Source organism: Corvus moneduloides, chromosome 19, assembly GCF_009650955.1.
Source record: "Corvus moneduloides isolate bCorMon1 chromosome 19, bCorMon1.pri, whole genome shotgun sequence".
Classification (NCBI taxonomy): Eukaryota; Metazoa; Chordata; class Aves; order Passeriformes; family Corvidae; genus Corvus; species Corvus moneduloides.
The window spans coordinates 8926338-8954149 of NC_045494.1; the positions used below are offsets into that span (position 1 = coordinate 8926338).

The 27812-nt window shown below is 51.5% G+C and overlaps 1 protein-coding gene across 2 annotated transcripts in view; it reads right to left on the reverse strand.

Moving 5' to 3' along the window:
- Positions 1-20342, reverse strand: part of SEPTIN9 (septin 9) — a 133298-nt gene extending 112956 nt beyond the window's left edge. The window contains exon 1 of one of the 2 annotated variants that reach the window (XM_032128778.1): positions 20267-20342. In XM_032128778.1, the coding sequence (XP_031984669.1) occupies positions 20267-20327 (61 nt within the window). In that variant the 5' untranslated portion in view covers positions 20328-20342. Of the gene's footprint in view, positions 1-16034; positions 16411-20266 lie in introns of those variants that run through there. The other variant, XM_032128780.1, reaches the window with a different exon arrangement.
- Positions 20343-27812: the final 7470 nt, after the last annotated feature.

Consider the following 27812-nt stretch of genomic DNA (forward strand, 5'->3'; position numbering starts at 1 on the left):
GCTCAGCACACAGAGCACTATGGAAACAAAGGAAAAACAAATAATTACCACTCATCCTTTGCCCTCCAAAACCCCCCCAACATTTACAGCTTCCAGCCTCATGAGAGCACCTCGCTTTCTTGGGTTCATCTGGCAATGGCCATGGATTAGCTGGAGAAAACCACGGGCAGATTTGAAGGAGGGGAAAGGAATTTTAAAACTCCAGTGTGGTATTTCCATATGGATCAAATACTCCCGAGCCACCCCGCAGCTCTGCTCCCCACTCCCACAGGCCTGCAACGCTCTGGCTGTGACCACACAGGAGAAGTCGTGGTGCAAACATCCCAGCCCAGCATCTGGCTCTCTGCTGTGCTCCAGAACTATGTGCAGCTCCAGCACATGAAGCAGCAACATGGTACTTCAGATTAAAACCAAAAGAAAATTAAAAAGTCATCCTTACTTAGATCTTAAATCAATTTCTTGCCGTCTTCCTATAACCTCAATGCAATCCACATTTTTTTTCTCAGCCCCAGCATTTACTCAGTGACCGCTCTCTGCTTCCCTGCTCGTTTCACACACACACAGAACTCCCAAACTTGTGTTCCAGAGGGTCCCCCTGGCAACAAACACCACTGGATTTATCATGGGAGCCCTGCAAGCCTGGGGCTGCCATCGGGATGGAACACAGACCCCTACTGCTTGCCAGGCTCTGCAAGGCAAATATTGATTTTTCCCAGAGAGGGGTGGGGGTGTACAAAGGAGAAAAGCCGAGAACAAAGAGGCAGCAGCGCAGTGGCTGAAGGGCAGCAGGCGACAAAGGGCAGGGGTTAAGAGCTCTCCTGAGCCTGGGTGACCCATCAGGGTGACCCATCAGGGTCCTTGTCAGAGGTGTGCCAGCAGCTGGAGCAAACAGGACACCCAGAGCAGACCCAGACACTTCGGAATGCCCTGCTCTGGTGAGCACCTCCTCATCAGGGCTGGAGCAGATACAGGGTTTGAGACCAGTGTGTGACTCTGCAGGTGCTGCAAAGGGGAAAACTCAGCCAGGGATTTTCCTTAGGTGCAAAGCCAAGTCTCGCTCCAGACTTGGACAAAGTCTTGTCCTCTTCCTTCCTGCCCTACGAGAGATGCTCCACTGCAGCCAGGCAACATCTGGGTCAAGGAACCAGCACCAGGCAAAGGAGCAGCCAAGAGGACACGGTCACTAAATCCCTTCCTAGCCAGAAACTCAAGTGAATATTCATGGTCAAGATGCACAAACTGTCTGGCCACTTGATCGAGAGCAGGCAACCTTGGAAGAGCACCAAGATCAAGCAGACAATGGCCACTTTTCTCTCTACACAAATATATATATATTCTAAATATACTTTAGGCTGCAAACTCTACCAGAGCCCTTCCACTTGAGCAGCCCCAGCGCAGCAGGCACACCCAGCACCACATACACACAGCTCACACAGAGATGAGTCTGGACTGCTTGGGCAGCTCCCCTGGGGTACTCTGATACTGCACAGAAGTGCCTGAAAGTCAGAAAGCCCAAGCTCCGAGCTGTGGCTCAGAAACAATCTCCCTGCATAGCCCTACACAAAAAAATTAAGCTCAGAATGGCAGTTTCTCCCTTGGGATGTCACACATGCACATTTATCTTTGACCCCAATGCCAGCCACACCTTGATTCTCTGCCCCTGCCAGGCTGATCCTGCCCTGGGCAGATGCTGAGGACCAGCTTGGCCATGGGGCAAAGCCAGCTGCAAGCAGAGGAGTCAGGAACTGCTCAGCCACCATCAGGACTCCAACATGACTCTCTGCACGTAATTTTCCTCCTCCGCATACTCTTCCCTGCCTGTAAAACGAGGTGTCAAACACTTCCCCTGGTCAGAAGAGCTGCAGGGATATATTATTTAATGTTTTTACATTTTAGCTGTACTTTAAAGAATGACTCAGACACTATCTATAGATTCCTGAGATAATGTCCGCTGTCCTTAAACGGGAGAGAAGGGAAATTACAATTTGAGGCTACAATGAAGCCCTGGCCTCATACAATTGAGGGTTTTCTCCTATTAATTCTACCTCAGAAGTAGCCAAGGCAACCCAGTTTCATAAACTAATAACATTCTTTGGTGTTTTTCCTTGTATCTTACAATTATATTTAATAGTGGCCGCAGCAGGGAAGTTGGAAGACAACTTCAGCCAAATTTAGGCCATATTTGAGTGCCTAATGCTGCAGATCAGCTTACACTGGAGTTTGCAGAAGTGCCTTTACAAACTGCAGCAGAATTCCATCTGGATCTTACAAGATGCTGCGCTTAGACCCTCAAGCCACTCGTGTAGTTGGTTTTGGGACCATGGTTGGTCTTTCTGTGGGTGTCTGACTTGGAGATGGAAGAGAGAGCTCTGTCTGTGAGGGGCCAGTCAACTCCATGATTAAATTTCTTGTGTGCTCCCCTTCTGCCCCACAGACTCTCTCTATAAACCCTTTAAAGGCATTTAATGAAGGGCCAGGTTCTCACAAATCCCCACGGTCCACGCTGTGCCCCAGAACCCATCAGAGACACCCAGCACAAAAGCACTAACTTCATTTAAAAACGAGATGTAGAATCAATATGCAAGTGCCTGTATCTTATTGGGCTGTCCTTTAAAATCTTTGTAAGGGACAAGGGGCAGGCACTGATCTTTTATCTCTGGTGACCAGTGAGAGGACTCAAGGAAACAGCAAAAAAGCTGTGCCAGGGGAGGCTTAGGTTGGATGTTAGGAAAAGATTTTTCATCCAGTGGGTGGTGGGGCCCTGAACAGGCTCCCCAGGGCAGTGGTCATAGCCTCAACCCTGCCAGAATTCAAGAAGTGTTTGGAAAATGCTCTCAGGCACAGGGTGGGATTTGGGGGCTGTCGTGTGCTGGGCCAGGAGTTGGACTCCACGAACCTTGTGTGTCCCATCTCGGAATATTTTTCGATTCTATGAATAAAATAATTCTAGACCCAATTGTACCTTTCTGCCAAGCCATGCTCTCCAACAGGCAGCTCTAGAGCAGAGCAGCAGGAAAGTTAGGAATGGGTTCATTTAAATAAAGCCCAGATATAGAAACCACCTCTTGATGCTACTCCATGGTGACACACACCCCCCTCCAGGCACCAGGTGGTCCCAATGCAACTCCTTCTTCTAATGGGGTTCTTCATCTCCCAGCAAGGGCAAAGCCAAGCACCTGGCACCACCAAACAGCCCAGCCCTGGTGAAAGGCAGAGTGAAATCACTCCTGGCATAGGTGAAAACCATCCCAAGTCACGGAGCAGTGCCTGCAGCCTCTGAGGAAGCCTTTATAGAGAGAAAGAGGGCTCACACACGGAGGCACAAAGCCCATTCTGTGGCTGTGGTGAAAGGCAGCATTGTCCAGGGAACATGGCACGCTCGGTGTAACGGAGCCGGCAGCGGAGCCCTGGGTCCCATCCAGAACCGCCCCGAGTCACTCACCCCAAGAGCCCAGATGTTCAGTCTCCACTCTGCAAATCCTTGCCACAAAGAGGGCAGTTGCTGCTACTCCTGAGTGACTCAAACCCCAGTGCACTGACCCTGGCACTGCCGAGCCCCTGCGCGGTGCCAAGCGGGGATTCCAACAGGGTGAAGCTCCTGAACGGGCACCTCGTGCCACGAGGAATGAACCACACAGTGAGAAACCTGCCCTGGGGCATGCACAGCCTGCTGCCAGCCAGATCTGGAAGGTATTTCCCTGTCTGGAGGCTCAGGTCACTCCTGATGACCTCGACACCACTGCTGGAGTTCATTACATGAGCTGACCTCTCACAGACGGCATCTTCTGCAGCCTGAGCACTCCAACACCTCTTGTCCAGAGGGGATCCATGGCACTGCCACATCCCTCCAGCCCAAATCTCCCTCCAGCCTTTATAGCCCTGGCAGGAGCATCACCCAGGCTCCCTCCACCACTCCCTCCCTTGTCCAGAGCTGCAGGACTGACATGGGGCCACGGGAGGATGCTCTGGGGGGGTGTCAGAATTCCAGCCTTATCTCCAGAGGCTGAGATCATGAGCAGAAAATGTTTCTGTGTTGTCTCAGCAAGCTTCCTGTTGGCACCGCTCTTGCTCTCCCCAATGAAGCACCTCTCTGTGAGCAGTTTCGGAGCCAGAAAAGAACATCCACTGGCCCAGGCCAAATGTATTTACCCGTGCCTGAGACACCCGATTTGTGACAGTGCCTGTCCTTAGCATGACCCAGCTGCTCCTCAGCCAGCTGCACCCTGAGCAGGTCAGGGCAGCAGCCCCAGGTGCAGCAGGGATGCTGCTGCCATGCCAAGCAGTCACCACACGCTTGTCACTGGCTGCAAGCTGGCAGCTCCCTGCTTTAGTGCCTGAAGGAAGGATGCCCACTGCCTGGGGTCGTAACCAGACATCTCCAGAGGGTTTGACTCCTCACCCCACAAGTACCTGGAAGCCACAGCCACCAGGAGCTGGGCTCTGCAGCACTGAGTCACCCCCAGCCCCAGATGGAGGGGGCAGATAGGGTGAATCATCTGGCTGGAGAGAGGTTGCAGGGACCAGCTCTGATTCAGAGATGCTTTCAGATGGCTCAGCTCAGGCAAAATTAAATCCCACCTTGTTTTTTTCCAGCCCTTGGCCTTCAGCAATACAGGATATTAGCTCCCTCAGCTTTAAGATCAGTGTGTGAATGAGTTGCCAGAATAGGAAGCACTTTGGTTATCTGCAGTCACCTGACAAGAAGCAGGACTCAGGGCACACAAACTGAATGAGACAGTGTGTTCCTCTGTCTTTCCCAGGGAAAAGGGATATTTATCCACAGAGTGAATCCCCTGGAAGAGCCCAAAGCCCCTCTGTGGGCTCTGCCCAGGTGATACAAGCACAGATAAAGTCACTGCCAGACAGACCCGTGCTCCATGAGAAGGTGACGTCCATGTCCCCCTCTAGAGGCAACTGTCACCCTTCGTGCCCTACGTCCCCTGTGCATAAACAGAGCACTGACCTCCAGGGCTCCTGGGCATCTGTCACCATCAGTTTATTCCACGAGAAAGTGAAATTAAAAAAAAAGCCCTGCAGCTGAAACCATGTTTAATCTTGCAGAGATTACGATGACATGATTTGAAAAGCAGAGGAGGCTGTTAAGCCCCCAAAGCAGAGGTCTCTGCTTGGTTTTTAGTCTTATTTTGCCCATAATCCATAGGCAACAGGGCTTGGCTGCTTCCAGGGTGTTCTGAGGAGCTCTGTCAAGGCAGTTTTTAATCCAAAGCCCGACCTCCCAGCTGTGTTTTACCTAAGGATACACCATTGGTTAACCACCAGAAATGGGAAGAGAAGTTATTAAAGATGATGATGATCCCAAGTGAGGATGAAATGTTAGAGATTATTAGAATTCAAATTAATCCCGATACACTGGAAAAGGACAACAACCAAACAAAAAGAGGAGACTGAGGGGAGTGACCACTCACTGTGGTCTTTAACATCCTCCTGAGGGGCAGGTACCAATCTCTTCACTCTTGTGAGCAGTGACAGGACTCGAGGAAAAGGCTGGAGCAGAGTCAGGGCAGGTTTAGGTTGGATATGAGGAAGAAGTTTTTCATCCAGAGGGTGGTTGAGCACTGGAACAGGCTCCCGAGGGAGGTGGTCACAGTGCCAAGCCTGTTGGAGTTCAAGGAGCGTTTGGACAATGCTCTCAGGCACATTGTGGGATTCTTGGGGTGTCCTGTGCACGGCCAGGACTTGGACTCGATGATCCTGGTGTGTCCCTTCCAACTCAGCACACTCTGTGATTCTATGAAAAAACTCAAATAGGGCACAGTGTGACCAGGCAAGGACCAGCACAATTTAAAGCCTAATTCACACACCAGACTCAAGTCAGTGGTTGTGTGAGATTCCTATAAAAGATTCACATCCCACGTGGGCTGAATTGCCAGGCTGTGTCATCGTCAACTGGAGGAATGGCTGAGGGTGGCAGGCACTCCAGGCAGGTGTCTGTAAACGTGGGCTGGACCTGACAGCAGAGCGAGGGGTGGGAGACAGGCTGTCAGAACGGTGTGAGACGAGCAGCAGCGCCCAGGCTCAGCGCCAGGAGATGCTCTCCATTAGCACTGCTCCCTTTGCAAACCCCTCCTGCTGTGCTCTGGCTCCCCAGTGGGCACAGAGAGGCTGCAGGTGCCAGGCAGAGCAGCTCCGGTCCAAGGGTTTGTTTGCACTGAACCAGCTCCTCTCTCTGGAACTCTGCTCCGGCTCTAGAGTGCCAGGGGAGCCTCCTGGAAACGCCCCACATCCTGCCCCGAGCAGGGCTGGCTGGAGCTCCTGCAGGGTGTGTGCACAAACCAGGGTTTGCCGTGGGTCTCTGAGCACCCTGGAAGGGGACGAGGTGCCACCTGCGCCAGCCCCGCGTGACAGGCGGGTGTTTGCTCGGAGAGAAGCGCAAACAAACCCACCCCAGCAGGCTCCGTGCTCCCCCAGAAATCCAAACAAGGCCATCTCCAGATGGGAAGCAGGAGGGTGTGAACAGTGCTGGGGAAAGCAGGGCCTCTTTGGGCAGCCCCAGCAAAGAAGAGGGGGGTGAGGAGGGAGGAGAAAAGCCACAGCTCGTGGGTACCTGGGGACATCTCTGCCAGCACAGCTTCTGCTTTCCCACCTGCTCCTGTGAACCCCTGACCTGTGGAAAACACTGCTCAGCCCTGCGTGCCTCCCAGGAGCAGCCTGTCCATCCCTTGGAGGGGCTCTGGACACAGAAATGCTGCCACAGGGCTGGGAACAAGGACACTGCTTATTTTTACCCAGGACTAAGGTGAGGTTTTGCTCCTGGCTCAGCAGGAGCTGTGTGACCATGCCCTGTACCAATCTTCCAGATCCTTCTCCTGTGTTACAACCTCTGCCAGCAGCAGCCCAAAAATCATCCACCAAGGAAGAGGCACAGTCTGTGAAAGGGTTTGATGCAAAAACCTGCAAAAATAAGCACCCAGCACATGGACATGGGAGGCTTTTCTGCCTCATATCCATTCCCATACTTGTATTCAGGGCCCAAAAGAGATGAAAGGCTCAGTAAGATCTGAACATTAATCCATACACATGTTCTGAAACATCTTTTTACTATTCCCTCTCCATCACAGCTCAAGAACAGGGCTCTCACTTTTCCCACAATGATCTCTAAAAACTTCACAGAGCCAAACACACAAAATAACCACGAAGCCACAGACACCCTCCTCCCCTCTCCCCACCACGTGCACTGTCCAAAAAGCCTGAGATGTATTTTAAAACACTGATGCATGATGAGGATTTCCTGGAGAGTGGCTGGTCCATGAAGGACCACGCAGAGCAGAGCAGCTTTGCCACAGAGGAAGCTCTGAAACCTCCACAGATGGATCAAACTCTCAAGGGCTGAGCTCATCCTTCCCAGGATTAACTCATTGCTCCCAACACTAACTGAGGGAATCAGCTGTCAGGCCATTTCACATCACTGCTGGGAGGTTTATCTGACAAAAACCCACCACGGGAAATAACTCACAGCTTCTTGCTCCAGCTGCCAAGCAGGACAAGGAGACCACCCAAGCCATGACATCCCCAACAAGCCACAGCACCGAGAGCCTTCCCAAGCTCTCCGATGTAGGACCCTGCAACTGGGGCATCTCACTTGTCAGAACAGCAATTTGGGAAAGCGTTTACAGATGCAGATGGAGCTGGATGGAAATTGATGTCAAAGGGTAATTAGCTGCAGTAATGGCAGTCCTGCAGGTTGTGTCTGAGCTGTTCAGTCGATAGCAGCTCTGAGAGTCACAACTTACCTGCTAAAAAAAACCCCAATAAATTAAAAAACAAGCACCTGAAACCTCATGAAAATCCTCGTTCTGGTACAGTTTGGGCACAACTCAAACCCACATTTTTCAGCATTATAACCAGTTCTATAAAACACGCTCTAAAACATGTGAAGGTGGGACACCAGAGGGGAAAAAGCCCTTCACGTGGCAGAGAGGGCTGCAAGAGCACACGATAAAGGTCTGAATTTAAGGATTTCACAGTGTTTCTAGCAAGTGACCTCAGATAAGGGCACTGCAGCACATGTGACTTCTTCTATCACCAGAACACTGAAAATCAGTGAGCTTGAAAACCTTCCCCACAGCAAAGAGGAGGAGGAGAATTAGGCTTGGACTGGCTACATCATCAACTTTCAGTGCTCCAAATTAAATTCCACGCTGGCAAAGAATTATGTTCCGTCCTCATTCCTACTGATAAAAACGTACCTAGATTTTGCTTTTAAGCTTAAAATTCAATTGAAAATCTTCTTGGGAGAATGATGGAAGCTGAAAATGAGGAGAGCAAAGCCTTTCTAGGGTGCTGGTGGCTGAGTGCTCTATCACAGACCTGGGCAGGCCGGGGGCTCCCACCAGCCAGGGTGCATGACAGCAGGGATGGGTGACACTTGTTCTTCTGCAGCCCAGAGCTGGGCCTTTCCTGCAGGCAAAAAAAAGCCTCCAGCCTCTTTAACTCCCTGCAACAACCCCCTGCCACCTCCCTGGGCTGTCCTGTGCAAGTCCTTTGTCCTGACTTGTCCTGCTCCAAGGTCTGTTGTTCTTCTCAGCAACTTTGCTCTGTACGTGCCCAGGCACTCCCAGCTCAGCACTGAGTCACGGCACAGCAGCAGCAGCGGCTGAGGGCATCTCCTCCTGGCTCCCTTTGTTTATTCTCCCCGTTACACAAAGCTGCAGGCAATCCCCATTTCCCTGGATAACATCAGGCCAAAGCAAACACACCCCCGGGGGCTGCTCCCGAGGACTTCCAGCTCGCTCCCCGCTGTCCGAGAGTCCCTGGCATGGCCACCACAGCCTGTGAGGGACGTGACTCTGGATGAGCTGAGGGAACAACGCAGTGTCAGGGACCCTCTGTTCCCCAGCAGCTGCTCGGGGCTCGGCCCCATGAGGCCAAGCTCGTCCCTTCCCAAAGGGAGCCAGTTCGTCCCTCAGCACTCTCTCCCCCGGGAGCTGGAGCCCAAGCTCCACTATTCCCTCAGTCCCCAGAATAGCAATACTCCCACTCCAGGAAATTATGGATTTTCTTGAGCATTACTGTGACCTTTTTAATTTCCATTCTGCCTTCAGCTGTCTCCTCCCCTACACTCCTTCTCCAAACAAATCTCAAAGCTGTACAAAGTGTTTCCTGTAAATAATACTCATCTGGCATGGACAAAGGGAAGGAAAAAAAACCTTTTTGCTGCTAGTTCCAACTTGCAATCATCCCTCCAGTTTAACTTCCATCTGCTTGACCCGGGAACAATGAAGGCAGCACAGTGTTTGAGGGAAATGGAGGGCACAGTGACATGCTCTGGGCATCAGATTTGAACCTGAAATGAGAAGTTCAGCTCATGGAAATCACTCATGTTGTGCTTCAGAGTGTGCAGTGCAGTGATCAATGTTGAAACTCGGGCAAGAACTTCCCAATGAGCCCCTTCCTGCCCAGCACAGCCAGCTGTTCTCACAAGTATTGCAGCACTGGGCAAAAACTTTCCTTTCCCAATTTCTGGTGCCATCCCCCTTGGATACCAACCCCTGCTCTAAAGAGGCCTGAATCCCTCTGAGCCCTGGGAGAAGCTCACCTGAGGAGTGACACAGCAGGAAGCAGCTTCCCGGGCAGCTGTGAGTGCCCCTCTCAAGCAGAAACCTTGGAAGGGTGCCTTGAGCTGTCCTTGTCACCACTCAGTCACTGAGGCCACTGTGGGAACGGGCTGAGTCACCAGTGGCTGTGCTGCCTCTCCCACCACACCACTGCTCGTGGGATTCCATAAGGCTGCACAAGCTCAGCTGCTTTTCCTGAGGATGCTGGAACCTGGCAGGAAGGGGAACTGCCTGGTGTGGTGTTACACACGCTGGCACAGCCAGCTGGTGTCACCCCAAGGGACAGGTGTCCCCTGCAGGTCACCTCTGCCTGCTTTCTGTGAGCCCCCTGGCCTCACACATCCATCCCACGGGTTAAATCCTCACAAATCGCTGCAATACAAAGCCCTCTCCTCTTCCACAGCCTTTTCCTTGGATTTGGATCATACCTTGTGCAGCAAACCCCAAGCCACCCCTCACCGAAGAGGTACAGGCTGGCCTCACGCAGAGCACCCCACTCACTGTCAGCGCTGCTTTTGGGGATGTCCCTGCAGCACCTCCCTCTTCCATGTGCCACCACTTCTCCTCGCTCAGCCCAGGTGGTCCCAGGAAGAGGATGGGTATTTTGGGGAAGCAGAATTCACCCCACTGGGCCCCACAGGGCCTTTCGCTATGTTCTGCAAACGTCTGCGTGTTGCGGTTTGTTATTTGTCTTCCTCCCCAGGCTGGATTTCCTTGCTTCTCCAAACTATTCTCTAACAGATGCTGGGATGTTTTTCCTACCTGGAGCAAAGCTCTACCCCTGCCCACACACGCCACCAAGCCTGGAAACAGCAGAACACCCAACCAAACCCACCACACCAATCTGGCCACCCCAGCACAGCCCGACGCTGCCATAGGAGGGTTTTTCATAACAAGGTCCCATCAATCATCACGAGCCCTCGGGAACATGTGATGGCACATTGCATTTACATCCATGGCAACATATTCTGTCAGCACAGGAGGAAAATAAAACAGTTGTGCCTTTTGATTGGACTTCTCACGGTCCCACCTCGGGTTTTGCAGTAAGGAAGAGCTGAGGAAAGTTTGCCAGGACTGATGCCAAGTGCCATCAACAGCTCTGGATATCTGCTAAGCCACAGAAACCGACTGTGAGGCCCTGAAGGCAGCTGAGAACTGTCTGCCCAGGGATCAAGATGCTTTCATCCAACAGAGACTCCAACAGTCTGCAACACTCAAGAAAATTACAGGCTTTCCTACTGCAAGAGAGGACAGGCATATTAGAAATCTAATTCTCTGAAGAATACGACTTTTCCATTTTAAAAGCAATCAGAAGAATGGTTAATTGTTTAAGGTATTAACTGTGCAGTGCAGAGCTGGGCAACGCTGCCTCTTGGTGACAGTGCTGGTTTGGGAGCGTGGTCTGCAACACTGCCCTATTCTTATGCCTCTGCCACCCAGCACACAGCAGTCATCGAGAAATTCAGGGATGTGGGGTGGGAAGGACATGCCTGCTTTTCCCTGGATCCCCTGGCACTCTGGATAAAGGTACCTGCTCTCTCTGGGCATCTTTGAACGGTGCTACAGCTCAAACAACAATCCCAGGGCACTAGCCAGTGGGAACATCAAAAGTCACTGTCCCCACATGTGGGCAGCAATGGGGAAGTGGCTCAGGCAGGGACAGAGAAGGAGACAGCTTAATGTGGTAGATCAAGTGGTTAAAAAACTAAAATGAAGGAGGTTGGGGGGAAAAAAAACATCAAGACAGAATGTGTGAATGTAAGCAGGCACCATGGCTGCTCCTCCCTGGTGTGAAAACGTGAGAGATGGGTATGGACAAGTTGGAGATGTGGTCGCCCAAAAGTGAGTAAGTGTTTGCCATGCAGGAACAGCATTTTGTTTGTTCTTTTCTGTGGGGCTTAAAGCAAGGATGAGGGGCCATGGATGTTTGGTATCAACCAGCTTTCACATGGATCTGAATGATGCAGATCATCCCTGGCAGCTGACCCAACCAACCTGCAGAGCTTGCAGCATCCTGAAAATAATGCAAAGCCCTTTGTCCGTGCAGCAGCCTCCTGCTGTTTCAGGATTATCAAAAACCAAGTTCATTTTGTAGTCCTTGTCATTTTCCTTCGTGCTGTTTCAGCAACACCAGGTGACACAACACCAACACAAACCCACACCAAGAACACCTTCCACAGCCTCAGGCAAGGGACTGGTGTTCCAGGGGCATCACGCTCCATGATGGCACTGCCAGCACCACCATCCTGCCCCTTCCCTCTACTCCTGGGCTCCAAAACTCTCTCCTCGCCCCTTTTTTCTTCCCTTTCACATCCCCCTCACTCTCACTGGCCCAGCAATGCAAGTTTTGGGGAGTAAGAGCTAGCTGAGAGTCTGAGCTGAAGAACAATGGTTTGTTGTCTTTTTTTCTTTTTGCTTTTCAAAACAAACTATTTTGAATTTCTGTTGCAAATGACAATCTAAAATTAAATGAATATTTTAGTTGGATCCAAGCAGTATTTTTTCCTTGATATTGCAGTTTGGCCAGCGAAGTAGAGAAAAGAAAATACAAAAAAAAAAATCAGGTCTGAACAAGTCTGTTCATTTTTCCCCAGCTCAGACACAGCCAGTGCCAGCTCAGTGACAGGAGGTGGGGTCGGGTTCAGGAGCAAACAATAGGCACCGGGTCATCCCCGCCCCACCCAGCAGCTTTTATGGCAGGGTGCTAAAAAGTCTTTGAGGGAACCACACCACGTCTCTCCTGAGCAGTATCAAAAAGATCCAGTCTCAGTTTTTCCAGGCCGTTTCAGACCAGCTGCAGCCACGTATGGACCGAGGCCTCCCCGACAGACAGAACTTGGCCAGTTACAGCCCTTGAGGATTATTTAGGGTTGGCCAAGTCCATGCACTGTTCTTCACTGTGCTTTGAAGAGCCCCCTCCCTCTGTGCTGGGTGAGGACTCGCTGTGTGTGGCACATGTCCCTGTGCTGTCACAGCTGCACGCCACAGCTTTGCCAGCCCAGCAAGAGCTCCCTGCTTCTCTTCACTCCCTGGATGTACTGGAGCACAAACCAGAGCCCTTTGGTGGGGCACAAACCCCCCCAACACCTGTACCTGCTGCTGCCTGGGCTCAGATCCACAGGGACACAGCATCTGCAGGAGCCATGTGGTGTCAGCTCCCAGGACAGGTCTGGGGCAAGAGGGGGCCCTGGGACACTCCAAACCAACAGTCAGAGGAAGGACAGAGCTGTTTCCCCCAAAGCTTCCCAGCTGAGATGGGGTCACAGAGTGGTTTGGGTTGGAAAGGGGCCTCAAAAACCATCTAATTCCAAGCCCTGCCACAGGCAGGACACCTTCCACTAGACCAGGTTACTCAGAGCCCCACCCACCTGTCTTGAGCACTTCCAGGGATGAGACAGCCACAGATTCTCTAGACAGCACCAGCAAATCCAATTTGACTTACGTTCTATTTCCCATGTTTTATAGGGAATCATTTTACGAGTCACAATATGGGAAAATCCTCATGCAGTGATGGAATCACAGCTCTTGCTGTTACTCCTGTAATTTTTCCTATAGCTTTAGCTCATACATGAAGAGTTATTTCTCCCTAAGTGCCTAAGCAATAAATTAGGAGTCTGCAGTTCAGGTAAGGGTGGGTGACACATAACCACTACGAATAATTCTGGAGGCACTGTAATTCCGGTGATCCTTACTTTAGTGAGTGCCAGCATCTCACATAAACCTGAAAACTGAAAACCACCCTTGGCCAAAACCACTGGCACCATCCTTGAAAATACCTATAAGTCGTCGTGTCATTTATCACAAATCCTGTCTATTGCTTCTTCGGCGATGCAGTTGGGCTTGAGTAATGGAAAGCGAGAATCAAAAAAATCCTTGAAAGTAGTATTCCGGTCAAGTTTTGCCTTTAGCAACTGAAATAACAGACATCCCCAAGGCACACATGTAAGAGCTGGCTTCAGTAAAAGTTATTGCTGTGTAAAACCCATGTTTCACGCTCTCCCCTCCTCCTGCTGATGCTGCCAGGAGTTCCAGGAACAAAAGCAGTGCCGGGATGAGCCACACGTGCCCGCGGCTACGGCACAAAGGTCTGACCGAGCCTCTCTGCTCCTAAGAGGTGAGGCACCCCAAGGTAAATGCTTCATCCCAACCCCACCTACGTGGCGTGTGCTCAGAAGTCGCAGCAGATGGGTTGGGATCGCCCCTGAAGTGCTTTAGGGAAGGTAAATCTTGCCTGGGGCAGGGAACAGCCCGATAACAGGAGAGCGCTGATGTGCCCACGGAGGAGGATGGAGCCGGAGGTTCAGCCCAGGGAAGTCAAGCAAGATCCTTCAGCCGGGTTCAGGGGGGACCCAGTCCACAAAACAGATCCAGAATATGCCAGAGAGGGAGAAATCAGGCCAGGGAGGGATGTTCCCTGGCCTCAAAAAGTGTTTAGATGTTCGGGATTTTTTTTTCCTTTGCCATCATTTGCCGGAGTTTCTCAACCAGGCACCGTCTATCCAGCCTGCCAGGGGCTGTCAGCATCAGCTTTTGCAGCTAAGAAGTCACTTTGTCACCTCACCAGCTCCTGTGACAGACAGCAGAGAGCCCAGAGGCTCTGCAGCACCCTGTACATCTTACATCTGCGAGAAGCAATCAGGATTCCCAGTGAAATTCCCCAAAACGAGGGCCCATTGCTCTGCCCTGATTTGTGAGCACACCAGCCACGGAGGGCTGGCTGCCTCTCACAGAGGTGGCAGCTCCCCAGGGTGGCCCACCCAGTGCCGTGGGTGATTCCTCCACCTTCATTCACCCTCTGCCCGATAAATCAGGGAGATTTATCGGCCCCGGCACAGCACAGCCGGAGCTGCAGCGCCCAAAGTGAAGCCTTTGCCACCCAGAGCAGCTCAGCAGCGCTGCCTGCGCTCTGTGCAAGGTGGGAGGTGTTTGTAAGGAGTGCAGCTGTCCTGTTGCTTCCCAGTAGTGGGTTCTGGGAACGGCAGTTCAGTTCTTTTTGTTTAAATAGCTGCACCGTACCCAGGGAAATCTCAAAGCAGCGTTTCCAAAATACAACCCCAGACCCTCGGAAACAAAGGAAATGCCCAGGTGGCAGCTCAGCTGTACCATCGAGTATAGGAGGGTTTGGGCACCGACCAGAGACACATCAGGGGCTTTGCAGTGCCCCAGCTCCACTCTGGCACAGCCCACCCCAAACAAGCAAAGCAGCTAAGGACCCTTGGCCTCATCTGCAAGGAGTCACGACACCGGCAGCTTTTTTGTGTGGCAGCCAGTTGTATCCAGACCTCTCCTCCCTGCTCCAGGGCTGCTCCAACCGCCTCAGGAGGCCACAACAAATAACAGGTTTCCCTACACACAGGGTACAACCATTAGTACTCAATTTAATCCATTACAACATGCTAATCATCACACTCAGACTGTCTCAGGTTCCCGGCACACAAGCCCTAATAAACGCTCCCGGCAGCCCATTTAGCGACGCTAAAGAGAGAAGAAAAATGTGCAAGAGAGAAACGTTGCTAATTAATTTTAACAACAAACAGGCAGCAGCATCACAGAGTGAATTTTCTGAGTGAAGCCAAACCCCCAGCTCCTGTGGCTCATGAGCTCAGGCAGAGTCCTGTGGCCATGACGTGGCACCAACACCCCTGCAGGGTGGCCAGACCCGTGGCTTGGGGCATTAGGGGGAGGCTGGCATGATGACACCGTGTCCCCACAGGGGCCAGGCCGAAGCCAGGGCAGAACTTGGCTTGCAGAGCACGGAGCCACAGGCTGGTGCCTGGAGCAGAGCAGAAATCAGCTGCAGAGCAGAGTCCAGCAGCTGGAGGAGCTGCCAGAGGCCCCTGAGCTTTACGGGGTTAGCAGGGGACCTTTTACAGGAGACGTGTGTCCACTCTGTGGTGCACCAGCCACTTCCTGGGGCAGGATTTCACAGGGAATTCAGAGAGCGACACCAGGCATGGTTGCACACTCTGTGTCAGCCGGGGAGAAAGGAGCCTGCACGAACAGGGGGCGCAATGCCCTCACCCCATAGGGCGAGACTGGCAGAGCCAGGACGGGGAGAAGGCAGAACAGAGTCCCGCAGCATTAGGGGATCCCATCTCTTGCACCCCGTTTGGAAATCCCGGCAGCCCAGTGTCACGCACACACACACACACCACCGTCCTGGTCCGATGCCACGCTGCCACTCGGCGCTGGATCTCACCCCGTGCTGGCACAGGTGCCTTCAGATAACAAGGTCCGTGCCCCCAGTGCCGGGCTCTGCCTGGAACAAGCTGCCTCGCTGCCTTTGCTTTGCTTTTTAAGCCTTTTCCACTTGTTTATACACAGTAAACCAGCTGCTCACTCCTCCGCAGAGCGCTCGCAGCCGGGAGGGCTTGTGCGCGTCGTACTCCGGGGTTTTTCAACCTTTTTCTTTTCCCAGTACACACACAAAGGGAGAGGCGAGAGCAGAGGGAGGCTCACCTGAATACGAGGATTTCTTCATGCCGTCGCTCCGGGCTGTGACATGGGAGCAGGGGCGAGGCCGGGTGGGGTGCTGGGTCGCGGGGGTGCCACGATCCTTTTGTAGGCAGGGCCGGGGAGGGGACGCGCACGGTGCCACCACATCCGCGCGTGGCTCCGGCCGAGGGGCAGCCCAGCGCTCCCAGTTGTTAGCGCACACCTTTCCCAGCCGCACACACCGGTGCGGGCTGTTCCAAGTCTCCTGGCACGGGCAGGGGAAGAGCGGGGCTCAGCCTCCCCCGCGGCTGCACCTTAACCCCCGCGGCACGCAAATCATCCCCGGGGCTCGGCCCTGCCAGCTCCCCGCCTTGGAAATCCCGGTGCGTTTCGCCGCTGCAGCCAAGGGAAGGGATGGAATTTCACGCCTCCAGCCCGGCGCACCCCACGGATTTGATTCAGCCCTTGGCTGCTGAAGCAGCTCAGGTCAGCGCTGCTCTCCCGTCTCTAGTTCAAAGTGCATTAGTGACCCGTGAAAACGCCTCTTTCCTCTCCAAACTCGCTCGTCCAGGGCTCATTCAAAGCTGCAAGCCGAACAAAACGTTTGTGCAGGCTCGCACCTCGCTTACTCACTGCTGCGGGGGGGGAGCAGAGAGCCACGGACCCCAGAAACAGCCCCCAGACATCGCCCCAGGTGTGGGGAGCAGGATTTTACTATTCCTTACGTGCCAGGAGGGCAAACACGCTCCGGATCACCCCCCTTCGAGACGCAGGTTGGGCAATTAATTACACAAATGCAATCAGCCGGGAGCATTACAAACACAGACAGGAAGAAAGTCATAGCTGCTCTTAATTTGCTCTAAGGGCACAGGGAAATGCAGGAGCCTGAACTGCTGGAGGAAGGGCCAGGCTGCTCCCTGGAAAGATTTCCACAGCCCCTCAGGTGGGTCACCCACACACAAAGGTGCAGAGCACAAGTCCTGCTCACATGAGAGAATTCCACCAGCCCTAAGGCATGGGTTCCGTAGGAAGGGCTTTCTGCTTGGTTTCAGATTCTTCCACAGTAGGAATGAAGTTTTCTGTTGCCAGCCCTAACCCTAGCATTGCACAGGGACAGAGGAAGGAGGTAGATGAGCTGGATTAAGAAGATATGGTCCTATCAGCATTTCTTACCATTTCTCAGCCATAGATTATCCCCTCTGTAACAGATCTGAGAAAATGGATTGTCCGAGCCTCTCTCCGGCTTTAGAGCAAAACTGGAAGAGCTGGCTGAAGTCATTGGGGGTTTCAGTGCTAAGCAGCCAGACTTTGCACTGGAACAGCTCAGGAGCACTCCATATTCTCAGGATTGTAGCAACAACAACTACCCAGGGCTGCACGACAGAACTACATCTGCTGGGGTCTGCAGGGGGGAGACGTTTGCAAAAACTGTCATCAACAAAACTTTCACCAGAAAAACCCTCCTGAACCACCAAAAGTTTGTTGCTTAATCAAGCACACATTTGAGGCAATAGCAATGATATATTACCCTTTCCACAGGTGCTTTTGAAACCATTAGTCACAATGCGTGGAGGAGGAACAATAGTGCAACGACTTGCCCCACCTCGTACACCAAGTACGGGCAAAGTCGGGAGCAGAGCCCGCTCCTGGTCACTGACCCCACTGTTCTGCTCCTGCCTGCACCTCTCTGATGGGCACGAGTGTTAAACACTCAGCTCTCACTTTACAGTTCAAAAAGCAGCTTTCCCTTCTTGATTATGGGGATATGTGCGCGTGTGCCTCCTTTAGTGTGCAATTACACGTGCTCATGGGTGTGATTCAGTGGCTGGTTCTGTGTCTGTGTGATTACGTGTGCAAACGGTGTCTGTGCCATCGTCCCAGGGCTGCTGGGGAGCAGCGTGGTGGAAGCAGCTTGCTCGGAGCCGTGGCTGTTTGATCAGCTCCGCTGCCCAAACACAAACAGCAAATTGTGCGGCAGGCGTCCTACTGCAGGGCCAAACAAACACGATGAGACAGAAAATGACTGAAGGGATAATTTTCTGAAATAGTCTCTGACAAAGAATCCTTTTCTTTGCCTGCCGGGCCTCAGAATTGCCCAGAGAATCAGTCGCTTGGCTCAGAAAGGCAGGTTAATGTTTAATACAATGCAGAGCCCACAGGCTTCAAATAGGTAAGTCATTTAGAGCTTTTTTCTTCTTCCCGCTCTTTCGTAAGACAGTGAGAGAATTTACTGCTCCTGAAAGTGAGGGATTTGGACTGCAGGCTCAGCCTGGCTGCAGCTCTGGCAGGCACCGTGTGAGCCTCGCACATCCAGCCCTGGAATCCACACCCATCCTGCCCCAGCTCCAAACATCCCCCTGCCAAACGCATCCCAGCGTGGCACTGGAGTGCCAGCACAGTGCTGGCAGAGGCACAGAGCTGGCCACTCTTCAGAGAGGCTGTGTCAGCCTCGCTTGCCCCCACCTCGGGACACACACAGCAGTGACCTTTGGCAGGATGAGCCTGGGCCGGCTGCTCTGAGCCCCGTGGCACCTGCAGCCACTGGGGCTGCAGATGTTGCACCTCCTGCAGCTGCTGCAGAGCCTGGCCCAGCTGTGGTGCCCTCAGCAGCCGGTTCTTCCTGCAACATGTGTCTTAGAGTTGTTGCAGGCACAAAAAGTGTTGACTGCAAGGGGTCTGTGCTGTCTCTCCCCCAGCATCCTCCTCCAGGGAGCCCCGTTCCCCAGCGTGGGGGGGGTCCCACATGCAGAAACGTAATCTCCCAAACTAAACACAGCAGTGATCAGAGGAGGGAGAGACAAGCACCGCCAGCTCCACACTGTGGGCTGAGGCCAGCAGCCAGAGGCCCAGGAAAGGGTCAGAGGGAGAGAGAGAACAGCAGAGGCAGCAGCACGCAGAAATGCATATTGGAGTGAGGAGGGAAGGGTACAAGTTAGGAAAGGATGAGCCCCAGAGAAAAAAACCCCTCATTACAAGGACTCTCACAAAGCGAGGCATTCGGGAACATTGAGCTGTGCCACTGCCTCCTTCAATCTCTCTGACCAAGCTTCTCTCACAAAAGGGGAGGAAGATGGAGATTTCCCAGGGAGGGGCGGTGAGGCTCAGTGCTGCCCTGGGGTTCCAAGGCATTGCCTGGTGGGCGAAAGTGGCTGTTATGGAGAAAACAGAGACCCCTGAGACAAAGAGAAGCGGGAATTTACACTGCAAAGACCTGCCCGTGTGCAGCAGAGCAGATCTGAGCTTGGGGAAGAGCAAGTCCGACTGACACAGGGGTAGAACCTCAGGTGTCAGGACTATAAATGCTCCCCATGTCCCTCTCCAGCTGTTTCTTTTACAAATGATCCTCCAAGCTCCTTTCCTGACCAAGCACTCTTTTGTGGCTGTGATGCTGGAGAGGAGATGCAGAGGACTTTTCCACCCAGCTCTGCCCCAGCAGCACAGGGCCCAGTGCTGGCAGGCAGCCGCCAAACAGAGCAGGAGGGGAACGGTGACACTGCACCTGGCCTTGGGAATCCCTGCAAAACCCAGCGTGGAGAGCCCCTGGATTCAAGGGAAAGGAAGCAGGAGATCACCACACAGGAGATGAGACCTTGTTTGGCCAGGACAGGGCTGCCCTGGCAGGTACCAGGGAGGGCTTTGGGCACTGCTGCATGTGCAGTGGGGCTTGACTCACCCCAGAATCCAACAGCTGGGATTCTCTGAGACAGCAGAAAGGACCAGGAGTTCAGTCATCCCACTGGATCTGCTCACTCCCACTGGAGGAGCTCTGTGCCAGCAGAATGACTGCTGGTGGCATGGCCTGGCCCATGCTCTGTGCCCTCTGCAGGGCACAATTCCCATTGTCCGTGCCCGATTCCCATTGCTGGTGCCCAGGACAGCAAGATGCCTGTGAGAAAGGACAAAGGCCTGACAACCAGCACTGGAGACTGGCAGGATCTGCCCTTCTCTCTGCCACCTTCCTGAGGAAATTAAACTCTCATGGCACCTCTGATGGCTCTGCCTTTCCCCTGCAGCCCTAGCTCACACAACGCACCTCTTGTGCCAGTCAGTTAATCCATACAGTGCACTGCTTACCTACATTCATTATCCTCATTTAGTTATTAAAAAAAGCAAACACATATTTTCATTTCTAAGCTCTGAAAAGGGTTGTCCAAACTGGGATTAAAACTCGGGGCTGTCTAGCTTGTTACTGCCTAGCTTTCCAGCTGCAGGAATGTTGGCTGCTCCAAGCCCAGGGGAGCCTTATAAAAACATACCTGCCCAGATCTTGGAGAGGGAGATAGGAATCAGCTCGATGATCAAAGTCCCTGATAGCATTCCTGGATCACACAGGCTTTGCAGAGAACAGCGTGCAGAGGTCTGCAGGACTGATTGGCAGTGACCTGGAACTGCTTTCCGCAGCAGCTTGGGGATAATTCAGTGGAATTCACATCCAAAGAGCCTCCAAGCCCTGACTTCATCTGTAGGCACATATGAATCATGTGGCTGCTCTGATGCAGCAGCCTGACTCTCAAGCTTGCAATTAGGAAATGAGGGGTAGGTTTTTGAAGTGCATTTGGGGTGATCTGTTATTCACGAGCACCAAACCCGCTGAACCGTGGAGACGGGGAGGTGGGATGCGAGTGAGAGCAGCTCACATGGATGGGGAATAATCTCCCACTGGAAATCATGGCTGAGATCTCAGTTAAGTCTAAGTAACTTAACACATGAACAGGCCTATTTCCCTGTCCTCAGTGTCACTGGGGACAGTGTCCCTGTGTCCCCAAACATCTGCACAAACCCGACTGCCAAACCCAGGATGGCCAAACACAAACAACAGCAATGGCATGAGCCACCACCACTGCTAAAACTTGCCACAGTCCAGTCCTGAGCCACATTTTCTTGCCAGTGGCCAGGATTTCATGCAGCTCTCTCCCCTTCTTGCTCCACAGTAGGAAAACACAGATGTTCAGCCTGTCAGCATCAATCCACAATGCTCAGATGCAGGAGGCCAGGCAGCTGTGGTGACCTAAAGCCTCATACACCTTCTCTCTCTGCTTTTTCCAGGGGCTGATTCCCTTGGTTAGGACACAGCACAGCCAGGCTTTCTGTGGTCTTAAGTGCACATGATTAAGAGGTAAATAATTTAGCCATGTGTTTCCTAACTTTTCTCCCTGTGATTCCATCTGACAATGAAGCACCAAAACCCCCCAGCATGAAAGGATCATCATGTATGATCTGATGGTCAGGCTGCTTTCGTTGGGCTGATGGTTATGGTAAGGAAGCAAATAATTTAATGAAACAATTACTCATATCAAATCAGCAGGTTTTGTTCTTTTCTTCTGCCTAAACGACGAGGAACCAGGAAGAATGTCCAATTACTCAGGGCGGAATTTCATTACCAAGATAACATCTGCTCAACCACACGGTACCTCAGATGGCCATTTTCATGGAATGGTTAGGGAAGAGAATACTACAACCTGAAATTAAAGTTGAAGAGGGCATTAACAGACAACAAAATAAAAAATCAAAGGCAGTAGTCAATGCCCATTCAATAGAAGGAAAATCCCTGAATGTAAGGGAAGTCTAAATGAAAGGCCATAAGTGCTTTCCATTTTCAATAGCTCCAGTTTCTAAAAACAAAACTCTTCAAGGTGGCTCATGAGCTTACCCACATGAATACATCCCCCACCCCGCTCCAAGAATCACTGTAAAATCCCTGAGCTGCTTTCAGAACTGCCAGCTAAGCACTTCAGAATCTAACTGCAAGTTTGAAAAACAAAAGCAGGTCAAAGTCAAACTCTCAAACCCCTCACAGCTTAATCCATTTTTCACAAATAAAGAACCCTGGTTTATGGCTTTTATGGTCTGAGTTTGAGTTGAAACTACATGAATTAAGCAACAACCTCAGCTTTGTGCCTGTTGTGTCCTTCCAAAGTGGTACAGGAGGGAACTGGATCTTACTTGCCACCAAGTGAGAGGATCCCTAATTTTCATCCAACACCACACCTAACCCAGAGCAGGGCCTTCCCCCAGTGCCTGGATCACCAGGTGCACTTTCACAAGTGCAGTTTAGAGAAGTGAATACTCATCCCTAGGGATGGGGGAAAAGGGGAGCAGAGGCACAGTGCTGGAGCCCTGAAAAGCCAGGTTTGCTGGTGCTGCAGCAGAGGGACGCACAGAAAGTGTGGGGGAGAGGGACCACACAGCAGCTCTCCTGACCTCCTCAGCAGCACAAACCAGTCTGGCTGCAGGCTGAGCACGTGCCAACAAGCCAGGCATGGCTGTTTGGCTGCTCCTGTGCCCATGCAGAGACATCCCTGGGTAGGCAGGGAATGGCACAGTCATGCTGCAAGCCGTGCTTCACTGTCTGATTCCAAATCCAGCCCTGAATGCAGCTCCCCATCCTGTGAGAGCGATTCAGAGCATTCCTACCTGCATGACCTTACGTTTGCCTCCCATGTCTGCACAGCAGAGGCACAAGGAGCCCCTTCCCCTGGCAGCTCTTGGTGGAAAAGCAGCCCCAAATGCAGAGGGGACTCTGCCTCATCTCTTGCAGGGAAAACACTGGACTGGAGCCATGGGGCCTGCTAGAACTGGGAAAGGGGAGCAAGGAACTGGAAAACAGAATCAACAATAAAAGAGCCCACTGAAAATGTGGATAGAGGAAAACCACTGAAGGATCAACCAGAGTCTGCCTATAATAACCAGCAAACCAATTACAGAATTAGGGATGATTTATAACAGACTGAAGAGCTGGATACTTGGCACGTGCTATGGAAAAGCTGTAAGGAGGGAATTCTGTATGCTGGCACTGGGCTCAGGAACCACAAGTGATGCAGCCTCAGCAGTTCTGTCCTTTACAGAGCAAACTGAGCAGCATTTGGATGTCTTTTCTTATACTCTCAGCTTCCAGCTATAATTTGGTCCAGCCATCGATTCCAAGTTTTAAAAATCAAACCAAACAAAATTTAGTTATGCAGAAGGTTGAAAAAATATGAGGCCTGATTAATAATAGCCACTGTTTCCTCAGTGCTGTAACACAGAGCAGCTTCCAGCCAGCACTGGCAGCTCTTTTGGGAGGAAATTACTATTGTCCAACTTTACAGGTGGGAAAACTGAGACACAAAAGCACTGCAGAAAGCAGCTCGTTTAGCCCAGCTTTAGAGTTGTAGTCCTGGGCTGTTATTATACATAAAACTCTCAGTTTTCCTGGAAACTGGGGCAGGTTGATCTGTGATATGCTGTCACCCAGCATCAGTCATCACTTGTGTCTCTGCCTTGCTTGCTAAGGACATAATTCCACTATTACTTTCCTTGCACTGGCACAACTTCATTTCTCATTGCTCTTTATCTTCCATCTATGTCATTTACTCCAGAATTTCAAAGGGTGATTTTGCCATCAAACCAGCACCATAAACACCTGCCCAAGATTTAGGGGAGTGGAGAAAAACCAGCCTCTCAAACCCAAACTCATTTCCAATCAACTCACACATGAACAACAAGCCCCAAGCTGAAAAGTCCAATTTAGTTGGTACAAATACCTTTGGAAAGCTCCAGAAAGCTCCAGGGGATTCTCCCACTGACAGTGAAAGGAGCAATTCTAAAAGACAGAGGAGTTGCAACAGGCAGTGGCTTTAAGGGTAAAAATCAGCTTCATTTGAAGCTCTGCAGTGCCAGTAAGGAAACAGCCAGGGCTGCCTTCACACCCAGCTCAGAGTGATCAATCACCATGAATCATCCCTTGAGAGAGGAGCAGGAAGGTGATTTAAACACCGAAACATGCTGCTGCTGCTGCTCAGCAGGTACCTGCACGACTGGGCTGACATACCCACCTCAGAGGGACTTCAAACAGGCTGGGGAGGCAGGGAGGGAGGCTGCAGGAGCACACCTCAAATCCATGCTCCTGCCCAGGCCCTCTGAGCCCCCACAAGGGACAGTCCCAGTCTTGCTGCTAGGGAAGCACCTTAGAGCCTGAATAAGTATTTTCATCTTACTTGTTTCTATAAAATATCCTTGTTTCTATAAAATATCCTAAGCTTTACAAACCGCAGGGTTTTTTTTAGTGCTGACACTCACAGGGTGCAGACAGGCCCTGTAAGGCAGCACCAGAGATGAAGGGAGAAAACACAGCCACGCTGTGCAAAGCTGCCTCTCCCCTCACTGAGGAAGGGACAAGCACAGCATTAAGGGCAACTGGGCAAACAGAGCTGGGGTTGGAGTCCAGTTCTGTACAAACTGGCAGGAACTGCAAAATGATGCAGGGAAACTACTGCCCAAGAACAACAGAGAGCCGTGGTGTCAGCCCAGCCCCTCAGCCCTGCCAAGACAAGCCAAGCAGCATCAGAGACTGCTGCCAGAGTTTTGGGGGGCTTTGAGGAGTCAGCTGGGGCTCAGGCTGGGGCATGAACGGTTTCCTAACAGAAATGATTCAGAGTCTGGAGCGGTTTCAGGAGGAGCTCGCTGAGCTGGCTGGTGCCAGGAGCTCTGTGAATGTAGCAGCAAGGAATGCTTCCTCCCTCCTCAACCCCCGGCCTCCCGGCTGCTCCCGGGACCAGGCTGCGCAGAACGACTTGGAAAAAGTGGGTTGTGATCCAGAAACCCCCGGGGGGATTTGGCCTCCATCTCCGCACGGGCTGCGAAGGGAAACTGCACAGAGTAGCTGCAGAGACAGTCACCTGCTGGGAGGGTCGAGGCTCCAATAAACCCTCACCTCGCCCGTGGCCAAAGGCAAACAGCTCCATTCCGAGGAGGGGGGAAACAGGAACTATAAAAGGGGTATTACAAGCCCTAGTGCAAAAGCCTTCCTGCTGTTGATGCATTTAATAACTCATATTCCCAAGAGGAGCAGGGACTGAGAGCAGTCCGACCCCACGGAGGGCTCCCATCCCATCCTGTCTGATGGGAGTTTTCACTCAGGTCGTTGTTGTCACTCCGGTTCTGTCCCACTGACACAGCCCCTGCTCGGTGTTGTAGTGACTGTCCAAGAGCTTTAACCCATTTAACTCTGCAGCCAACCTCACAGGCAGCTTCTTTTCCAGTGAGGTCGTTCTGTGTGTACTGAAGACAACTACGAACATCACATTTTTGCCTTCACTCTTCTTTCCCTTTAATATTGAAGCTACAGGGAGTAACTAGAGGTGCATCCACCTGGCCATGGCTTTTAGCCATCATGTCTGAACAGAGCACACCAGAATTCTGAGGATAAACACTGCCTGTAAACCCTGTCTCGCTGTGGAGAAAAGCAGTAAAGTAAAGTAACAGTTTAACTAAACTGCTCAGAGATGCAGCTTCAGGATAGTGTTACTGCAAAAATACCTCACATTTCAGTATTTGCTCACTGATCTGAGCCCTGGTGAATTCAGCTCTCCTACTTTCCCCTTCAGGCAACTCATGAGTAGGAAAAAAATGGATGTATTAGGTAAATAATTCTTCCTGAAGCATTGAGCAGATTCTGATCTCCCCAGGATATCTCCACAGCCACCTGCAGTACCAAACCCTTCAAGTCTTATTTGTACTGCTTGGTCTTTGTGGCCACAGGAGTTTTCCCAAAGAGTCAGGCCTAAGGTTGTTAATTTTGACACAAAACACAGGCTTTTGTGCAAAAATTTTAGCAGTCACCAGATGGAGCTGTTCCCGGTTGTATTTCTTTTCTATGGGCTTTTATATCATGAAGAACTGTAGGGAAGACAGCCAGCAGTGCGGTGCCTGTCTTTGGAGAGGTCGAGCATAAATCAGTCTGATCACTGTCTGCGAATCTCTGAACAGAGCCTTTCTCCAGCCACTGCTTCCAAGCCATGCACAAGCAGAAGAACACACAACTATAAACGTATTTCTCCTGCCATTAAAGCCCAAACCATTTTTATAATAATTAATACTAGCAGCACACGAGCAGTGCCTCACAGCCCACCACTCTGATTCAAGAATTAGAGGTTGTTGATACCCACAGCCCCTCACAGCAACTTGGTTCCAACCCGGAGGTTTTCGAGGAGCAAATTTGTCTTGCTGCTGAGCCATGCCCATTTCATTGGCACTTCAGCTTATCTAACCACAAGAGCAGCTTGGCCAATGACAAATTACACTATTTATACAATTAACAGTCCTGGATGAGTATATCTCTTCCAAGAAACCATGAGCACTTACAAAGCTGTCTTTTTACAGCAAGGAAGAAAGCCAACGCAAAAGCGGAGCATGTGGCTGCCAGTTATAATTGAAATCATTTTAATAATTCATGCCTCATTACCTTGCCACATGGCAGTTCAAAGACCATCTCCTAATCCTTTAACCCTTCTCTCTTGCGTCCTTTGGTTTTGTTTCTTAGTTTAATCAGTGAAGAAACAAAATGGGGAATGCTCATCAGCACTTGCCCATGGGGAAAAAATCCAACAGGGGCTGGCGAGCCTAAGATCTTAATCCCCTTCCTCCTGCCCTCCTCAGTTTCCTGATTTGATCTGTCACTGACAGCTGAACCAGTAAAGAAATTAATAAACTCTGTTAGATATCCCAAGCTGTTGACTGAAGCTAGAACTGCTTTATGGCATGTCTAGGTACAGCACTAAGGACAAGGGGAGCTCCTGGTATTCAGCAGCTTTATTATGGCCAGGTAAGAATTGCTGGAAGCAATTGCGTCCTTTATCCTCTGACATCTCCCAGGATTTTTCCAGCTTTGAGCTGTCCTCTGGGTAGTCAGTCCTACAGCCGTGCCCTTTCTCCTTAGCAGAATGACAATTGGAAAGTCAGGATGTCAGAGCATTGTATTTTTTAATGGTTTTGAAGCTTTCTTTTTGCCCCCTTGGCCATTGAAGGAGAGAACACCTGATATCTATTTACTCTTCCAGTACTACGTGGGCAGATTGCAAACAATAAAATAAAATCTAATGTTATTTATGGCTTCAAGTATGGTCCTGTTCTCTCATGAAAAGGAAACAACCTTGTAAAAACACATTCATTTCAAGCACAGTGTGTATTTACACACAGGAAGGGTCCCTCCTTCACCAGTTTAACTCAATCTGGATGAGGGAAACCAAACCACGTACACACCAACACGCAGCAACATGTGCAAAATGAGAGTGCTGGCAGGAGATCTCAGCAGCAGAAATGCCAACAGCAGCAGAGACTATCACTCTATCATTTCTAAGTTATTACTCAACGTTACTCAATATGTTCCAGCAGGCAGGTACACAGAGCTGCAGATAAACCCAGCCTAGTGAAAGCCGTAGCACAAGGAACAGCACAAGCTCTGTGCTGCTGTCACCTCTCCTCCTGCACCCAGAGCTGAGCCCTGAGCCTCCAGCACGGCACAAACCCCATCTCCTCGGCAGCTGCCAACAAGCCCTCCCATGCTCCAGCTCCCACCTGCATCTCCACACAGGGAAGGCTTCAGAAGAGCTGCTGGCAGGGATGGAGACAGCCCTCAGGCTCCAGCTGCAGGAAGTTTAGGTGCTCACTGATTTTCAGTGGGTGTCTTGAGGAACAGATCTGGGTGCCCCGGCAGCAGAGCCAGCACAGGGTCACCTTGGGGAACGCTCCAGGTACACACAGAAGTCAAGCCCCAGGCGATGGAAACCTGCCCAGCTCCAGTGGCATTAGAAGAGGAGATTTATCCCTTGTGTTTTTAAGTCTATCAAAAAGGTTTGTCTGCTGAACACACAGAGCCATTCCCACGTTCTCTGCACCGGGGAGAGGGGGTTGACTCCCCTGCTCCCTCTGTGAAGTGCTCATCAGAGGAGTTGCTGTGCCTGTGGATGGTCTGGGTTGGAGTGTGGGGAGTCCCCTGTGCCTTTTCCCAGGCTGGATGAATGCCTAGCAAGAAAAGGGATCTTT